Source organism: Platalea leucorodia (genome assembly GCF_965183815.1).
Source record: "Platalea leucorodia genome assembly, chromosome: Z".
Classification (NCBI taxonomy): domain Eukaryota; kingdom Metazoa; phylum Chordata; class Aves; order Pelecaniformes; family Threskiornithidae; genus Platalea; species Platalea leucorodia.
In genome coordinates, this window is record NC_138858.1 from 26691622 (window position 1) to 26711553 (window position 19932).

Below are 19932 nucleotides of genomic sequence, written 5' to 3' on the forward strand. Positions count from 1 at the left end.
TGAATGGGAAGTATACTTTAAAGGACTGAAGCAAACAACTAAATAAGTGTAGCAATAAAAGACTGACCATATAATTCTTTAAACACTTCCAGGAGTAACTAAAAATAGTAAAAACCTTTGTGATGCAGACAAAATAGGGAATTGCCAGTGATATTTGGGAAATGGTGCTTCAGCAGGTGAGGAAATTGAATGCTTCCACTTTTTTTCTTTTAAAGATAATACTTAAATATTAAACTGTAAAGTGAAGCCAATACTTACAACAGTCCATCTGTATTAGGTTGCTCCAGTATTTCATGAAACGCTTGGTTTTGAAAAAGCAGTTAGACTTCAATTGGAAGTTGCATGTAGGTATCTGCATCCTGAATTTTACATGTTCTTCTTCTGGCTCATGAGGAAAAAACGTTGTTTGGGTTTTTTCCCCATCTGGTTGTAGTTTTTAATTTTGTGAACGTATATTGAAGTGTGTGGGCAATGTGGATTTCTCATGGAGGGACACAGAATAGATGTAATAGTAGGTCTGAAAATATGAGGAAAATCTTGTGTATTAGAGTGACTCTATCCCTTGCAAGTTGGAAGAATGCTATTTAAAGGTTTATGAAGGAATGGATGACAGCATTTTGTCTCATTGTAACTAATTCTGGCTTTGGCTTAAACTTCTTCGTCCTCACGGTCTGAAATTCTGAGGGCAGTGATAAATCAGAATATATCTAGGTTTTGCATTCACTTTTCAAATCCTGTCTGGATTTCTATGTTTCCTTTCACTATGTGAAAGCTCACAGGGTTTGTAAACTTGGAAAGTTTTCAGAGTTTTTTGGAATATTACAGTTGTCTCTTCCTGAGCCATTGTTTGCTTCATATTTTTTAGTACTCAAGCGATCTAGGCAGTACAAAAGGCTCTTTCTTCAAAGAATCTTTTTTGTAGACTTTCAGAGTCTATAAATGCAGTTAGGCTGTGATCTCTTAGCATCTAAAAAGCCAAGCAGGGTGAGGTTTCTTATTATTGATGGCTAATGAGAAGCTGTATCTTCAAGAGAACATCCTTATTGACTTAATATTTTTGTGTGAGAATTTTATTTCATCTGTAAAAAGTGCTTGGACGCTGTATGTGTCTAATCATTGGGCTATCTTTGTCTTACGGCACGTAGAATAGATATACTGCCAATCTGAGGCTTTTAATCCTGAGGACAGGGGATAGCAATTTACAATCCAGAAAGGCAAATGAAAACACAAGATTATATGCTTGATTATTGTTGAAATTCAGACCATACTGAAGTCTGCTATTGGGCTTTTCAGTGATTTACATAAGCTGATATTATATTTTAGCACAAACATGTCACCCACAGGCTATTACATCTACCTCTCACTGGGGCAAAAGGGAGGAGCGAATGAGTCTTTGGTTCAAACTGAGCTCTCCTCCTGCTTCAAGACTTCAACCTTCTAGCCAAGGTTCCGCTAACAGCAGATTAAAGTTGTATGGTCTTGCATTATTGTTGGAATCTGATAGATTCTTTTACTAAACACTTCATTATACTAGGCCAAGATGTTAAGAAATACAGTTTAAAAGTAGGCAAGAAGGAGCAGTGCTTCACCTTAAGTTGCTGAATTGATGCAAGAATATAAAAATGATATTCTGGTTTTATTTTTTTACTTTTTCTAATTGATGCTTTACTATGTTTCTACCATAGAAATGAAGACCTAAAACAAATGTTGGAAAGCAGTAAAGATTCTGCAAAGCTGGATGCTATGAAAAGGATTGTTGGGGTATGTGATTTTTTAAATTATTTTTATTTGTTAGGGTATCTGGTTTTTTATTATTATTTTTATTTCTTGGTTGTGAATACTGTTTTCGCTTTACAGACCCTGTACCAAGCCAGGGTTTGAATCTCTAAATGGTGTTTAAAAGCTACTGTGAAGTCCTTAATTTGTAATTTTCTGTACAAATTGCTATATCAAAATATATGCAGTCATATCCTTTTAAAATATTTATGTAACAGTATAAATAACTATTTGCAGCAGGGAGGTGAGATCTTAAATAGGATATGATTCCTTCAGAGAAGCTTCAATTGCTGTCTTAATTCAGCAGGCAGGAATCAACAGATATTTGCAGGAGTGAAATGACAAATTACATTTACTATTTTTACTTTTTTAGATTATATAAGGATTTTTTTTTTAATTGAGTGTGTTGCCTATATGTATTTCTGGTGAACTGTGTACCCACAGAGGTGATTAAATAATGTTTAACACGTTTGTGAGTTTAAACCCTATAGACTAAACATCATGCAGTTTATAAAGTCCCTTTATTTCTTCTTAAAAGTATTAGAAGCGTGTGCTATGGAAAGCTGTTCAGTGTCCACTTGACTTCTTTTGTTGGGACTTCTGCATTTGCTTTCTCTCGTTGTTCCTTCAGTCTCCTCTGGATGTGCTTTTTTGTTTTGCTTGTTTTTTTGCATGGGTTAATCCTATCTACGCATGTACTGAAATGAGTAGGTACAGGTTGTATCACGCAATGGTGTTCATTCTTTAGAGCTAGTGACTTCTCCCTTCATTATCCTCTAGTGATGAAGATGTTACTCAATCTGGTTGTCTTCTGCTTTTGCCTTTGATCTTGGTCTTTTTTTTTTTTTTTTTGTGCTGAAAGGTTTTGTGGTTCATCTTCTCCAACATCGTGTGGGATTCTTCAGGGTTTGACCAGTGAGAGTCTGGCATAAACAGGTGCAGTTGCGAGAAATCATGGCCTTTAGAAGTGCCATGGTTTCACCCTGTGATGACTTACATTCTTCAGCTTCCCTCAGAAAAGATCTTTCTTCTGGCTATTTCTGTGGGCAGGAGGGTTGGAGAGAGTTGCCTCTTGGTTCCTTGATTTTCTTTTTTGAAAAGGTGGCCAGATCTTTATGTGTATTTGGAAACTGTTGCAGCTGAACACGTGCATGTGTATGCATATGGGGGAATTAGAAACTATTAAAATCGAGTCAGCTTTAAATTTTATGCCAAGGCTTTACTAGATTTTTTTTCCACTTTCTCCTACAAACAATGGTCTCATTATAAATGAGTGCGCAATGAGCAAATGCACTTATTTTAAATACTTGCTGCTGCTACGTAGTCAAAGCAGTTCTTAACAACTGTTCCTTTGATTTCCTAGAAGTATATGATACCATGTTGCTGGAGAAGCGTAGTTAGCACTGATAGCTGTGGTCCTTGATGCTCTTAGACTCAGGTGATCTGGCTCAAGACCCGTTCAAGGGAAGGCAGAACTGAATTGAGCACATTCTTTCTTCTGCTCCCCCATTTCCTGATTCTGGATTTTTGTCCCTTTGTAAGTTCCTAGTGCTTGGTTTCTGTCCCTGTTCTAAGCACTGTGCAATGCTGGAAGAGCACTACTTTCCCAAGATGGCAGCAGGTACCTTCTGTTTCTTGGATATTTTTTCCTTGCTCAGCTGCTGCTACTTTTCTTAAAACAGAAACAGCCTTCTAACTCGTAAGGTTGACCATTACTTGACCACAAGCGAGTTGTTTGAATCACTGGATCCTGTTTTCAGTCTCTTCCATATTTTCAAGGTATTTGCTTTTATCCCGTGTTTAAACTGTTTGATAACAGACACCTGATACCAACCTCTGGTTCACATAACAAACTGAAACAATGAGCTTTACAGGCCAGGACTGGGACCTGGCACAATTAGCATAAGGCCTTGTAGCGGTTGCGATGATGTTCTTGCTGGGCACAAAGATGCTCGTGCGCTACCAGCTGTGTGCTTACATTTAGAGAGTTCTCAGGGGTGAGATGTGTCTTCCAGAGATGAAAGGCTTCCTCTAGTCTTATTATTAGAGGAAAAAGGAACTCTGTTGTCAGAGTGTTGTTTAACGTGTCTCACTGGAATGCTCATTTTCACTAATTTTAGGTAGGGGAGAAAGCTGTGCATACCAATAGTTTTACTACTCTTTTAGTAGACTTCAAGAGGCTGAACCTTCATTTGTCCCTATAGGTGTGATGGAAAAGTACCAGGAGAACACTGCTTATGGCTCCTTTTGCTGCTTTTTCTTCCTTTAAGGTGGCTTGCTAACTCTCTCCTGGGGAGAAGGAGATTCCTTACAAATAAAAACAAATCTGTTTTGCAGAGAGTGACCTTTAACAACATAATTTCAAGCATAGGAGTAGTCCAGTTTTGATCTTTCCACTCCCTCTCTTACATGAAGGTGTCTAAACCTACCTTCAGCTAAAATATGTTTGTGTGACTTTAATGATCAATCACATCTTTTTTTTTTTTCCAGTGAGTATGTTATTTTTTTATATTTCTTCCTTACATGCATGCCATAAAATAATTGCCATCTTTGCAAGATTATGAGCAATGCTGCTGGTTTAGAAATAAATTTGAAGTGTATACAGCACCAAGTTTATTCTACTATATGCATGAAAACACACTAGTTGATATTTCTTTTAAAACATACACTGCTAATACAACAACCAAGATATTCTTGTTACCAGGTCTTGAAACCTGTCTGAACTTCTCATCTGGGAAAAAAATCTCAGTGGAATTTCGCTCCTGAAGATTTCGGAGCATTAAATTTAGGAAACAAATTCACATGCCTGATTTCCCACAGAGAATTTCATCCATGTCTGTGTCTCTCTCATGAAAAAAAAAAAAAGTTTAGTACACCATGACAATACATAGCACTAATTCTGGAATCAAGTTTCTGTCTGTGCAGGATGGAGAATGTCTAGGCACAGCAACAAAAATGACATGATAGACCTTAGTCTTGGAAAGAACCATTATGTTCTTTCAGGGTAATGATCCATGGGCTAAGGAGGATTTACTCTAATCATTATGACTTAATGAGTCAAAATACACTCTTTTAAAAGACCCTAAATACATATTTACATGGTACACTGGAGCTATTATGGTTCATCAGTTAAATAATGCAACTAATGCATAGAGTCATACTGTTATCTACTACTATCTACTGCTGCTATCAGGGAAGTCTAAGGATCATCCCTATTTTTGAATAACATAACCTCTGTTCAATCAAGATGAGATGATTGATAGTATTTTATTTGATGATACTTCTCCGCAGTGCATCTTGCTGCTAAGTTCTCTTTGACTCTGGTCATTCTGAATCTGGCATTTATTACGAAGAACCCTCAGTCCTGACAGCAGTGGTTTAATTTAGATTCTTAGTTAAAACCCCGGGAAACCCATACAATGCACATCCTTCTTAGTTTGTCACTTCTTGTGCTTTAATACAGCTGCAAGAAATAGTTTAAGGTGTTAAGTTGGTTAAATTGAAATGTCATGCTGGACAGCTGCTCCTAAACCCTTTTGAAAGGCTCACTCAGTAATAGCTTGAACTACAACTACCTTCTTCTAGCATCTTTCTTCTAACCTTCTCCAAATATACAGTTTGTCAAGGTATTGCCTGGTTTTGTGGGGTTTTTTGCTTTTGTTGCATGAGATCCTAGTTCTTTATGCCCTTAATGTGTTTTATCAAGAAATAGACGAACAGACCTGTGAGTTAGGAATATGAAGTTTAATCAGCTGTATAATGTTGAGTAATGGTGGGAATGTGAGACGGTTATGAGCAGCAGTAACTGCAGTTGCAAAACTCATGTTCCTGTGTTGGATCCCTGCATATTTGCTCATCTTAGTGAGCTCTTGTCCTTTCTGATTAGCTTGATGTTTGGCTGACTGGGTCCTGCCCTTGACCATAGCTGGGGGTGCTCTGAGTATTCAACAGCACTGTAACTTGATATAACATGTTAATGAAATTCCAGGGTTTGCAGCTTGGATACGAAGTGCTGGCAGTTAGATCTAAGAAATGAGACTTGTGCATCTGTAGTGTATATTGAAGTATTTTATTCCTTCTAATGTATTTCTTATAAATAACTTTCTCCTTAAGTTGTTCATACAAGGGCTGAAGCTAAACTGGGGTTATGTTGTTTGTGCTCTTTATTGAGACAATTTTATTGTTGACTATGTGCCCTAGTTTCAGATTTCTCTAAGATCAAATATGAAAATTTTCTTCCTTTTTTAAAAAAAATCACAGTGGGTTGACTGGTCTTGCTTTTACCGTGTGGTTTGGTGGTTTTGTTTTGTTTTGGTTTTTTTTGTTCTGTATAAACACTTTAGGGCCTTTTGTGTTTAACTTGCTATGGAAAACAACCTTGCTTTGTTTTTAAAGTGTGATATCTTTTTTCTCCTTGGTTCTGTTGCACACCAAGATTAAGTCCAGTTCCTTTCCCTGGAACAAACTTTTATAACTTCTCCTGATGGTTTTCAGTTGTTTTTTGTTCGTGTGTGTTGTTTTTTTGGTTGTTTTTTTTTTTTTATAGCAGCTCCCAAAAGGTAATTCTGTAAAGCTTTTCAGATTAGCAAGATCTTTGTTTTAAGTAATTTTGAAAGTATTACAAATGATTTGCAGTCTGGTATGGTAAAGTCCAGTTCATTGATTCTACCCCCCAAACTCATAACCAGCCAGCACTCGGGGGTTTTGTTGTATGGATAGTGTCCTGTGAAGTCTAGTAGTTAACAACAAAATCAGACTTTATCCTCAACTTCATAGAAATCAGGTTTGAAATACAGACCTGGAATAAATGCCTGTCTCTTTTAAAAAAGAAAACAAGATCCAACAACAATAAAAAACAAACCAAAAAAAATCCAAACACTCAAATTATATTATTACATTATTAAGATTTGTCTCTTTTTTTTTTTTTCCAGATGATTGCAAAGGGAAAAAATGCTTCTGAGCTGTTTCCTGCTGTTGTGAAGAATGTTGCCAGTAAAAATATTGAGGTATTCCTATAGCTCATTAAGCATACTGTTATAGGAGATCTGTTTATGAAAATTTTATCTAATTGTGTCTGACTTCAACATAAATCATAAAATCTCTAGTATTTTTTTATTAGAATTTCTCACGGTTTAATTTCAATGACAGCATTATGATAATAGTTCAATATATAAATAAAGGAAACTCACTGGGTGATCTGGAGGGAGGAATTTACATTTTAAAAAATTGATTGATTAGGGAAGGTTTGTGGAAGTGTGTGGTGGTAGTTCTGAGACAAGGTAGTATAGTTTGAGGTATGGTACTGCTTGCAAAGTTTGGGTAGGGATTGTGCTACATTGTATTTGAAAGCATCTGTTGCAGATCAAGGCTGAGAGGTAACGGTTGGGTAAAAAAAGTTGTCACTGTTCTAATCATGTAGGATATTTATAAAAGGAGTGTCTCAGCATTAAGATTGCAGAGTGAGATCACGTTAACTCAGTTAAACCAGTCTGTATGAATCCATGTTTAGAAAAAATGTGATGTTACTAATGAATTGTGTTTAACATAATTTTTTTGTTTCACAGTACTTAAATGTTGGTTCTTTTGATAATTTAGTTTAGAGAATTTGTTTAGTGCGTTATTAATGTGAATGCCTGTGATTCCAGAAGACTACAGAAAAGTATCTTTCAAGTTTCAGAATCTTTTGGAGAGATGTGACTGGTTGGGGAAGGAGGGGGGGATAGGTCCCATCTTGAGCAGAGAAGAAATTTTTGCTAATATGCGGTGTAATCTCAAATCTTTGGGTTACTTCTATGTTTTGCAAGACATGGAGACTTTACAGCAAAGTCATACACGCATCTCGAGAATATGCCCTTACTCATTTATTTTGTATGAGGAACTATATCAAGGGGCAGACAAGAACAATTTAAACTTCCTGTATAAGCAGCTGATGAAGAACCTGAGTCAGAATCCTCTGTGACAGGGTTAATTTCTTGAGACAAGTTGCTTGACTAAATTTATTCAACGTGCACTAAATTGTGTGACTTTAAATTTAAAGAAGACATGTTTAATAATTGTTTTCAGGATTTCTGTAGAGAAAAACAATAGCAGAAATATAAGTTTTTGTTTTGGGCTGTGCACCATCCATTTTATTTTGCAGAATATGTGTCTGTTCTTGCCCCAATGTCAGGTGTTAGACACACAAAGTAACTTACTTCTGTGTCTTTTTTTTTTTCCTCATAAGAAAGCAAGAAAAAGAAAAAAAATCCATCTTGGACTAGTGAAAATTCAAATTTCCAGGAGGTTAAAAAAATTGAGATTATGTTCAACTATATGTTTAAATCCACGGGCTCACTATGTGGCTCGAGGAAATCTAAAGCAGCATCTGCATTAGAAGTTGTACAACTAGAGGTTTTATAATGAAAATGTTACTCTGATGCTCACTACCAGTACTATGCATACATTGTCAGCTCCGGTGCAGAGGTGTCAGGGTTATAGTTGACTTGACAAATGAGATTTGGATGAAAATAATCTGTAAGTTTGTAGTTCCAGACCGCATAGTGATCAACAAGCATCAGTCTGAGGAAAGCAAGGTGAGCGGGAAATGGTATTAGTTACTTCCTAATGCAGAGGATCATAATTTTGGAAAGATGCAGGAAGTAGTGGTTTGAAGCAGTGGGTTTTAAGAAGAGAAGTCAATTGAACGTGTGCTCCAATTCTTTCCTCCTCTCCTGGAAATATGTACTTCAACCTCTATTACTAATGGGAACAAAAAGTTGCTTTTTTCCCTGGCTAATGGCACTGAAGATTGTATTTCCTGCAATAATGACTTCAGTAAACTCCTGCCTCTCTCTAATGTGCTGCGATATAGCAGGTCACAGATATGTGTGTTTTCTTCCTTATTTTACACAGATGGATGATAATAGTCCAGTTTGAGTCTAATTTTAGCTTTAAATAAGTTATTCTTATTTAGCTATGACTTTAAAACTTTGCTTTTTTCCCATTCTTTGAAAGAACGTACGTATTTGGCTGGGGCCAAATACTGAGCTCTGGTAAGTCAAGGAGGCATTAGTGTGCAAAGATGACAATTCAGAGTCTTTCAGAACTTACTGTATTAAAATAATTTTAGAAATTGTAAATGTACTTTTAATAATAGGCGATAAAAGGAAATGGAGCAAGGACTCAGACTAGTTAAATATTCTCTTCCTCTTTAACTTATGTTTGCAAGTTATGAGTACTCTAAGTCCAGTTTTGAACCTTACACCAAAGCGGAGTGCCTTGGATGGTATTATTCATATTGAGTGCTTTCAGCTGTTAGGGCTGGAACCACTAGCCCGACAGAGGCAAGACTGCCCCAGCTCCAGGCTTCCAGCCCAATCAGTAGTGAGGCTGGGAGTGTATTCCTGGTAGGTGTGCACACACACACGTTTTGTGTATATACACACACAAGAAATACATATGTACAGAGGTAGCCACGTAAATTGACACGAGGTACTCACGTGAACACAAACAGCACCAGCAGCTTGGCAGTTCAAGAGGAAGCTCTGCTAGTGGGAACGTATGCATACATATATATGTACAGTGTGGATCCATCCAGCAGCTGGGCTCAGACACTGTCTGCCCAGTAGCGGGCCCCTGGATCCTAGTCTCCCCTGTTGCTGGCACCTGGACGTATGAGCCCCTAAAGCTGCAGCCCTGTTTCAGTTGCTGGTACAAACTGCTGTACGCATATGAACACATGTAAACCAGGACTCCCCTGGTCCCCCAGTAGCTACCCCCTCTCATTATTTAACCCCAGCAGGCAACCAAGCCCCACAGAGCTGCTCACTCACTCCCATCACAGTGGGATGAAGGAGAGAATTGGAAGGGTAAAACTGAGAAAACTTGTGGGTTGAGATGAAGACAGTTTAATAGGTAAAGCAAAAGCTGCATGCACAAGCAAAGGAAAACAAGGAATCCATTCACCACTTCCCATCGGCAGGCAGGTGTTCAGGCATCTCCAGGAAAGCAGGGCTCCGTCATGTGCAATGGGTATCTGGGAAGACAAATGCCATAACCCTGAATGTCCCCCCCTTCCCTCTTCCTCCCCCAGCTCTATATGCTGAGCATGATGTCGTATGGTGTGGAACATCCGCTTGGACAGCTGTCCCAGCTGTGTCCCCTCCCAGCTTCCCATGCACCTGCAGCTGACTTGCTGGTGGGGCGGCGTGAGAAGCAGAAAAGGCCCCAACTCTGTGCAAGAACCACCCAGCAACAAGGAAAGCATCCCTGCATCATCAACACTGTTTTCAGTACAAATCCAAATAGAGCCCCACACCAGACTCGATGAAGAAAATCAACTCAATCCCAGCCAAAACCAGCACACCCCTTCATGGTATTGCCCTTAGATACACAGCTATGTGCACATGTGTGCACACACAACTGGACCTGGCCAGAACTCCCCTGGTCCTCTACTAGCCAACTCTCTGTGGTTATGCCCTTAGAAAGGTGAACACAAACACATGGTTCTTGCCTCTAGAGACCCACAGATCATTTGGTGTCTCTGGCAGCTGGTGGGACTCCCCTGGTCTATGCTGTAGTCAAATCCTCCTGTGGTCTTGCCCTTAGATGCCCACACCCTTACATGCCTCCTTCGCAGGCTGCTTCGCCTACTCACCAGCTAGTGCAGCTTGATCCACTGGTACCCCTGCACCCGCTCCAGTCACTGGCACCACGGACACATGGGCTTGCACTTGGTTTTACATACTGTAGTCTCTTCAGTTGCTTGCACCCATGCTCATGGGCCCTCTGGCCTGTGGTCCCAGCCCAGGTGCTGGCAGCCAGACCCTCACTTGTTCTGGGTGCTGGCCACCATGGATGTGGGGGCCCCTATGACTTGAGGTCCTGTTCCACTTGCTGGAATTGCATTTAAGTCCCCTCACTCTGGTCTCTCTAGTTGCTGGTGCCCATGGACACATGGGCCTTCCAGCCTGTGGCCTGACTAGTTGCTGTCACGTACATGCACCTTCACACTGAATAGAGAGTACCTTACTAAGGAAAATAGTTAAAAATTGAATTAATGAGGAAATACAACAGACTGTGCTGATCAGGTGCAGGGCACAGAAGGGTAGATGTACCAACCAGCAAACTGTTTAGATGTGTTCTGTCATTTTTATGTGCTTACCCTCTATTTTTCCCCATGTGTTCCTCCCCAGATCACTCAGGTTCCCCCTGCTTCTCCTTCACTTTGGTTCCTCCCGAAAACATCCCATGATAAGCTTTGTGCAATCCTAAAATACTCTTCATCTGCATCCCATACCTGTATGCAGAAAAGCCCCTCAGTCTGAAAGGTGCTCTGTTGTTGACTGTTGATGGGTTTAACACCTGGGTGTGGGAGCTGATGCTCTCCTGAGGTGGTCCTGGGAAGGGCCTGACAGGGTGTCCTTTCCTCTGAGTCCTAAATTTGGGTTCCCTCCTACTACTGTGACACTCTGCACCTCTGGGCTGATCGTGCCTGTCATGGGCTTGGGAGAAGCTAGGGCAGGGTATTACTTGCAAACACCCTTCTGCCCCCCTTGCCTCTCTGTGCTCCTTTGTGGGTGTGCAGACAAGGTTTTATCACATAACCTAATATTAATTTGCAGAAGCTTTTCAATGTTTATATTTTATGGGCCTTTTCTTATGCTTAAAACAAATAGTTATGTGAATTCACATGTCTTCCTATATGCTGTAGTTAAAGTTCCCTCATTACTTATTTTTCCACCATTTAGTGCTAACGTATTTGTGAGGGAAGAGACTGTTAAGGTGAAAAGAGATCAGGCATTCAGTAAAGCCAGCTGACTAATTTCTCTTCTTTATCAAGGTTAGTTAGATGATGAGTTTAGGTCATAATGTAGCTATACTTCCAGCCATCTAGTTAGCACTTCTGGGTTTTAGAAACCTTTATCATGGTCTAGTTTTTAGGATGCTTTTGAAATGATGAGAAATTACTGGGTTAAGTCAGATTCTTGCTACATTGATCCTGATACTGTTTTCTGAAAATGTTTTGCCAAATTTTTCCCTGTTCTTAAGAATTCTTACACAAATCTGTCCATATAAGTTGCTACAATGCAGTAGCATAAAATACGTCAGTTCATCTGAGTGACTTTGTATCCAAGTGGCTTTCCTGCCCAGAAATGGCTGCTGGGTTTTTTTGGGTTTTTTTGTTTCTTTCTTTTTTTTTTTTTTTTTTTTTAATCAGGGCTGAATGCTCTGATACAGGGAAATGGAGGTGAAGAAGCAGTAGAACACGTTCATTTGTTTTAGGAGAAGCAAAGGTCATCTCATTGTTTACAGAAGTGCCTTGTGAATTTTGTTTTTATAAGTACACACTGACCTCAACTTGATTATGTGCATCATGTCATGGATGGTAAGGATACGAAAAGTGACCTAATAAACAATTGGTGGTATAGAACAAAAATAAGTCTTGGTCAATAACTCATGGAGTTTGATGTGCTTATATTGATAAACTAATTAAACAAATCTGCCTGTGTTCCTCAAGCCTAATGTGCCCCTGTTATTATTAGTTTTATAGAAAGGAGCATTTTAACATTGAATGAAGGTAAATGGTAAAAGAATAGTGTAGTCACGAAGCTCTAAGTGCTTCCATTTCTAGTCACAGAGTGGTTTCAAGGAAAGGAGGCTTTCTTTGCACACCTGCAGTCATTCAGTGCATAGGCCTCTTGTGGTCAATGTTGATTGCTGCTTGTCTATAGCTGAACAACAAATAATTTAGTATGGTGTAACCTTCTGTGATTTAATATTATGCTTTTTGCCAGAATTAGCACAAAGATACATCTTCTGATAGTGACAGTAATTATAGCACAGCTGTAGTTGAGGGTCTTTCAGAATTTTCCATTATAAACCCCAATAGTCAGTTTACAACTCAAATGTAAAAAATGTTTTCACTGCTTCTTGGGCATACAGTGGCCATGAGGGGGTAAAGTGAACTGAATTGAATACCCTCCTCCCCCAAAATCATCCTGAGGTTTTCTTAATCTTTGAACCTTGCATCCTTTGTAGTATGCTTATATTGGCTACATCTTTTGAACGCTTGTAGTCATGCAAAGGTGGATCTAATACCCTTTGCTTTTGTCTAAGACATAGTCAGAAGTGCTCTTTTAATCAGATTTAAATAGTGTAAGTTACCATACTTCAGCTGGAAGTTATATTCTCTTTCAAATTGTTAAAGTGATTGATTTTGAACTTCAGGGTAAAGTAAAAAGGGGTTCTTGAAATCCTTGGCTATTGCAGTTTAACCTATTTTCCATAAGAAAAAAACACGAGGAGTGCTCAGGTGGTCAATTGCCACATGTCAACTTCTTAGATTAGTCAAGTCTTTATTTACCAGTTGATAATATAAAGCAGTCCTTTGTGTTATTAGCCTTCCTCTGACTGTTTCATTAATTAGATAATATTGCGGCACCTCAGGGAGTTTCTATTAAAAGAATCACTGTAAATCATAAGACATTTGAGAAGCATGTGAGTACTCCAGTGATATATTAACCCTTCCTTCAAAGAAGAAAATGTTGATGAAAATGTGCAACCTAGGACTTAATTTTATAGAATTCTAAAACCTTCTGATAATAATGTTCATTGTGTTTTTCTTTTCAGATAAAAAAGCTTGTGTACGTTTATCTGATGCGTTATGCAGAGGAGCAGCAAGATCTAGCATTATTGTCCATCAGTACTTTCCAGCGTGCTTTAAAAGTGAGTGACTACTAAACAACATTTCATAGAGAATTCTGAGCTGGTATCACAAAAATAAAAATATCTGTGTAAGTGTAGCCTGGTAAACTAAAGCATGTAAATATCTGCGTCTGATAAGGTAGTTTCAAGTTATGTCATTGACAAAGTTTTTTGTGCTACCTGAAACCTTATCAAGCAGCTAAGCTAGCATGAAGTAAAATTACTTCACTAAAGAAAAGCAGCAGATTGGTGCTCTCAGATTCACATGCCCAGCATTTAATTTCTGGAATAGCTTTTCTCTTTCCAAGGTAGCTTATGTATGTAGAAAAAAAACCCCCTGTTATTAGCCTGAACCACCTGTGTTCCTTTTAGTTTGTGTAAAAGATCCTTGTGTACAACAGCAAATTGGAACATAAGATAGTAGTACCTAAATTAAAATATTCGATGTGTTGCACATGCTACATTTTTATTAAAAGCACTGAAGAAATAGCATTTTGTACTGTTTCATTTCAAATTCAGATCACAATTGGGAATCGGATTAGAGAGCAAAGATTAGGATTGCCTTTGAAGTGTGACCATGGAGAAAAGAAAGATTTATTAAGTCTCTGTCCTTAAATTTGGCCAGTTTTTATAATAAGAGAAGGTTGGGTTTATTTCTTTTTTCTTGTACTTTTCTTGTAAGGCTACTCCAGGTTCACAATTAATTTCTGTCATGTCACTGATCCAGACCGTGCATCTTGTTGGAAAATGTTGCAATCAGAGCACCATGTGTGCAACTGTAGGAGCATCCCACAACTGATTAGAGAGCTTTCTGCCCCTTTCCTTCCAGCTTTTATCTCAATGTCATGTGTACTACCTTTACTATCTGTGACTGCCATGAAAAGCTAAAATTCAAATGACTTTGTATCCTATGTTTTTAATGAGATATATACAGTGAACACTTCTCATGGCATAACTTTTTAAAAAGCTATGGGTAGTGGGAACAAAAGTAGAGGGAATAACTCAAATGTTGTGGCTGTGAGTAACTCAAAAAGAAGTGGTGGTGTGGCAAGGAGGTAGACTCCAAGCTAGCTGAGATTTACAGCAACTAAGGAAATTACTAAGCCTGCTATGGATGATAGGCAAATGTAATTAATTCTCTCCGTTCATTTTTTGTAATGTTTTGTTTGTGTTTTTGTAATGAAGGTTATAATTCAGCTTTATGTGTGGAGATTTTTTCTCCCTCTTTAGAAAGACCTTTTTAGGGTATTTTAAATTTGTGTGATTGGAGATGAGCTTTGCAAACTCTGATAAGAACTATTAATTTTTCCAAAAACTGTCAAATTAAGTGCTTTCACCGTCCAGATTCTTACTACTCAAAAGCTGCTAAGATGTAGGAATTTTGAGAGCTTAGATGAACTGATCATTAAGTAACACCAGCGTGAAAACCCACGTTGCCAACTCTCAGTCCTTGGGAGAAATGTTCTTTGGAAGTGCCCTTCTGGCAGACAGTACATTGAATTAATGCTGCTGCAATTTCAGTTTGCTAGATTTTAGAGGATTTAGTACTTGATTAAGCAACATTTTTCCCATGTGTCCTAAGCCCATGATTAATGGATGAGGTTTACATAACAGTTCCTCCAAATACAGATCTTTTGTGCTATTGTTGGATCTCCAAGCTAAGCCTAGCATTATAAAAGGGGAGCAAGTACTGGGACAAAAGACAGGAGGGTAGGAAATAGGAGAAAGTCTCAAAATATTTAGCTTAATATTTTGACATGTTCTTAAGAAAATGAATTCTGTTACTGGCTTCAGTTTATATCTTGCAGTAAAGCATAAAATGGATGTGTTGTCAAGAACTTGAGTGGGAGTGTCGCAACTGAGAACCACATTTTCATTTGACAGTTCTTATATTTAAGTAATAAAACTGAGCTAGGTGTGTTTTTCAGAATATTTGAATTCCACTTGGCTTGCAGAAAACATTTCAGATCATTAAATAATATATTAGGGTTTTTTTATCCGTCATTCCCATATTTTGCTTGGGAAAGTGAATTATGTTAGTGTTTCCCTTTGTCAGATTTCCAGATTTTCATAATGTTTCAATGTTATCTTTCTTACTTTCTTTTACTTCTTTTGGTTGTTGAAAGTTTCTTGTGTGAAGTTTTGCACATTTTCTTATTAGCATGGCCTTAGCTTGCAAACCTGACTGGTAGTCAGATAGATTTACATGTTTTAATGTGCTGTCACTTATTAGTGTAAACACTGCAGAGAATTTAATGATGTGTTTTTGAACTATCTTATTTTATTTCTCCCCTTCTCTCCCATTCTTTAGGATCCTAATCAGTTAATCCGCGCAAGTGCTTTAAGAGTTTTATCCAGTATCCGTGTCCCAATTATAGTTCCTATTATGATGCTTGCTATTAAAGAAGCCTCTTCTGATTTATCTCCTTACGTGAGGAAGAACGCAGCCCATGCAATCCAAAAACTGTACAGGTACGTGATTAAGTGATTCTGACAAATACTGAAAAGCAATGTTAAGATAGTTGTGGACTATATTTATTAAGAGTACTGCGGGGGTTGGCATGTCTCAGATATACCAGATCCATTTCTTAAAAAGTATGAAGTGTTTGTAGACATTCTGTCACTCAACTGATTTGGTTGGAATTCAGGCAAGTCTCCTTGCTGGAATAACAGGATAACTATGAAAAGATACAAAAAGAAACGGATAGACTATCTTTTGTTTTTAATATACCAGTTATTGTCATCTCTGTAGCAACTATTTTGATGGGTATTCTCAGAATCAAAGATTTCTGTGTTTAGATTAGATCTTGTGTTTAGAAAATCAAAGATTTTCTGTGTCTTTCATCCTGAAGGCATGTGCTGTAGTTTGCAGTACAGGTGACAAATTAATACTAACTCACAGAACTTTTATCTATGCAAATCCAAATCTTCCTCTTCCCTCTTCAGAAATTCTTGTTGTGGAAGAGTTCTTACAAAGAGGTGGGTACTGGTTTACACAGGTGGGGGCAGCAGAACCTGTAGCTTTCCAAAACAAAGGCAGAAATTTATTCTACTACTAATTTCCCTTTTATTTCACCTATGCGAAAAAGAGGAGGGTGAGAGGTGTTTGGGGTTCTGAATCAGGTAGCCTGAGGCTGCTACAGTTCCGTGCTCCCTCAGACCAACCAGTAGTGAGGCTGAGCATGTATTCCGAATGGGCACATACACACATGTATTCAACACACATGCAGCCAGCTATACAGATCAGCACAGACAGAAAACAGCACTTGTGCAGACAAAATCAGCACCAACAGCCTTACCCTGTTGCACTCTCTGGCTGATCACGATGCAGGCCCATTAGTGGACCTATATATGTACAATATGGATCCCCCACTAATGATCCAAGATACTCAGTCTTTCCAGTAACTGGCCTTGGATCCCCAGTCTCCCCAGTCGCTGGTACTGTCACACACAGGTGCGCAATGCTTGCAACCCCACTGCACTTGCTGTTACAGACCCCCTCAGTCACATACACGCATGCCCCCACCCTTTCACTCAAACACTATGAATCCCACAGTAGCTGGATTGAGACGCTCAGACTACACAGTAACTGGCCCTTATGTCCCCTCTTCTCCAGTTGTCTCCTACTGGGTGGAGAGGAAGAGGGAGGAGAAACAGAGAGACTGAGACGCACAAATGGGTATCTCAGTCAACCTCCAGACATTACAGTCTCTCCAGTAGTTGGCCTGGATGCCCTTGTCTCTCTGGTAGCCAAAATCTCCAGCTGTCTCAGAGACACACATGCACACGTGTCCAGCCCGGACCTATGGCCTCACTTCAATACCTGGCTTCCCAAGCCACCTTGTCTGGCTTTATAATTCTCTAGCAGTCACACACTGACATACGTACTTGCTCTGGTTCCTGGTACTGCAGTTACATGGGTCCCTATAACCCATGGCCTGACTCCAGATGCTGGAGTTTAGACCTCCGTATCACACATGCACACAGAGACTGCCTCACCGAGAAAAACAGTTAGAAATAGAGTTTAATGAGAAGACAGAACAGACTGTGGTCATCAGGTGCAGAACATGGCAGGACAACTGTGCTGAGCAGCAAAGTGTTTACATACAACTGGCTCCTTTTATGCACCTATCCCTCTGTTTTCCTCCCAAAATCATCTAGATCATTCCCTTTCCCTGCCTTTCTTTTCTCCCATAAATATCCCATAGTAAGTCTTCTACAATCCCAAAATGCTCTTTCTGGCATTGCATAGTAAGTCTCATAGCCCTGTAGCTAGTAACACCCCGAAGTCGGAAAGGTGCTCTGGAGAGCCTCTCTAAGTCATGATAGGTTAATTTCAGGACCATAAGGCTGATGGCTTGTCTGTGGCAGCTCTCCGAAGAACCTGGGCAGGGGCTCCTTCCTTCTGGTGAATTTTTTTGTTTTTTTGAAAATGAGCTGAGTGCTCTCATGTGATGGCCCTGGGAGTAGCTGGGTCAGGATGTTATTGGAGTTGCCCCCACCTCTGTACTCCTCTGTGTGCAGGGACACATAACCCAACAAGAGGGAAGAGATGTTAAGTCCCTTCCTGCTATTTGAGTAGTTTATTTTTTGTTAGCATCTGGTTCCAGCACACAAAAGACTTTTTGGCCTGAATTATTCTCCATACACAGAATGTCCTTTGATCTCCTGATAGTATCAAAACTATTTGGAGGAGTTTGGCAGTAACAGTCTGTTAGTGGCAGCAAGACACAGCAGTGTCTGGACAGCAGGCTATTCCACATAATTTGAGCTAAAATTGATGCTTCCATTTTTCTCTTCATGATAGGCAGAGTTTATTTTACTCGTCTGGATTAAAGAGCTTATTGGTGATTGGTGCAAAACTGGAAGATGCTGAAATCTAACTTGATTACTAACAGACCTTTTATCTATCTTTCATCCAATTTCCAGATACGGTTGCATCTTCAAATATAACTTGTATTTTTTCTTATCTCTGGTTCATATGGTATCCTATGCTTATATGATGTCACTGGCAAGATTTTGAAAACATCATTGCAAATACCATAAAAAGGTACTTTTTATGGTAAAAAGTACAGCACATGGTAAAAAATACAGCAGCACAACTTGCAGAAACTGGCCTCACTCACTTCTAGTTTCCATGAATTACCAACTGGTAGTAAAATGGACATTTGGCTCACATATCAAAGGAAAACTGATGAAACTAATGTTCTATAAAGGTTTCCTGAATGGTTTAGAGGGCCTGTACGTCCTTTACAAGTTTTTAGTTCATGCAAACATCCTAGGCATCATAATGCAAGTTTTCAAACTGGTGTAGCTGCAAATTCCACCTTACCTGGACTAGAATAAGTGTAGTGGTTACTTGTTAGTGGAGTTGTAGCTAACAATTGTGTCCTTGGTAGTAGGATTTGGGAACTGCTTATAGAAAGCATGTGAACTTTTATTGTCACATTTTCAGAATTTGCTTGTACAAATGCCATATCTGGTAGTACTGGTTTACCACAGGACCAAGGGAGAGAGTATAGTTTTCTGGATCACTTAAAGAAGCAGCAGTACTGGGAACTGGTGAAGAGGCTATCAAATTAACCTGTCGACAGGCAGGCCCAATTGGCTTGCCTGCAAATAAGACTCTTCAACAGGCAGTCTCAGCAGATGTTTCTACAAGGATTGCAACTGGTAGCTCCACAATTCAGCGATACAGATCATATACTGGTGGCAAGACTGTCTATTGGCCTGTTTGTAGTGAGCAAGCAATTTCAGAAGACTTGCTCTGGAACTGGTCAAAATCAGAATTCTGGAGGGGATGGATTTTTGATGTGAAGATCAGTCAACAGTTTATATGATCTCCTACATCTAATTAATTCATCTTCTGCGAGCATTTGAGTAAGAAGTAACAGTTTATTCTGATAGTGCCTGTATGCGCCATTTGCTTTTTGGTTTCCATGACTTCTCTACCTGTTTGATAGTCCTGTAGTTCAGTTAATGCTCCAGTCAGACTTCTGGATGCAGGTTCAATACTCCAATCTTCCTTGCATTTAGTGTCATGGTGTTTGGATGGATGTCTGACCTAGAAGAGCGTGTTCATTAGTGGTTCAATCAATCCTAACAGCAGGAAGTGTACATATCAAACAGAAAAGATTTCAGGCATAGTGTGAACAGCAACATTTGTGCTCAATGCAGTCAACATTGCAAGGTACATTGGAGTAATTTTATCATTGAAAATGTCAGACCTCTTGCTTATTTCACTTAGAGTGCATTTGAAAGCTATTAGTATCTTCTGTCTATCAATAGAAAACTCTGCCATGTACTTGCAGCTACTTGCAGTGAGATTTGGAAAAGGACTTCTTAAAAGTCCCGTCACTAGTATGAGTACGTTCCATACTATTACTGGTAGATACCATAATGGGAGCAGATCGCTCTGAGCTCTTTAGCTTGTTCTTTTATTTTCTCTCCAAGAATGCTGCCTTTCTTATC

General features: G+C 39.0%; 1 protein-coding gene across 5 annotated transcripts in view; it reads left to right on the forward strand.

Annotated features, from left to right (window-relative positions):
• Nucleotides 1-19932, forward strand: part of AP3B1 (adaptor related protein complex 3 subunit beta 1) — a 167730-nt gene that overhangs the window by 13477 nt on the left and 134321 nt on the right. For 3 of the 5 annotated variants that reach the window (XM_082336830.1, XM_082336832.1, XM_082336831.1), the window contains exons 2-5: nucleotides 1686-1761; nucleotides 6708-6782; nucleotides 13387-13482; nucleotides 15773-15933. In XM_082336830.1, coding sequence (XP_082192956.1) covers nucleotides 1686-1761; nucleotides 6708-6782; nucleotides 13387-13482; nucleotides 15773-15933 — 408 coding nt within the window. Of the gene's footprint in view, nucleotides 1-1685; nucleotides 1762-6707; nucleotides 6783-12058; nucleotides 12143-13386; nucleotides 13483-15772; nucleotides 15934-19932 lie in introns of those variants that run through there. The other 2 variants (XM_082336833.1, XM_082336834.1) reach the window with 2 other exon arrangements.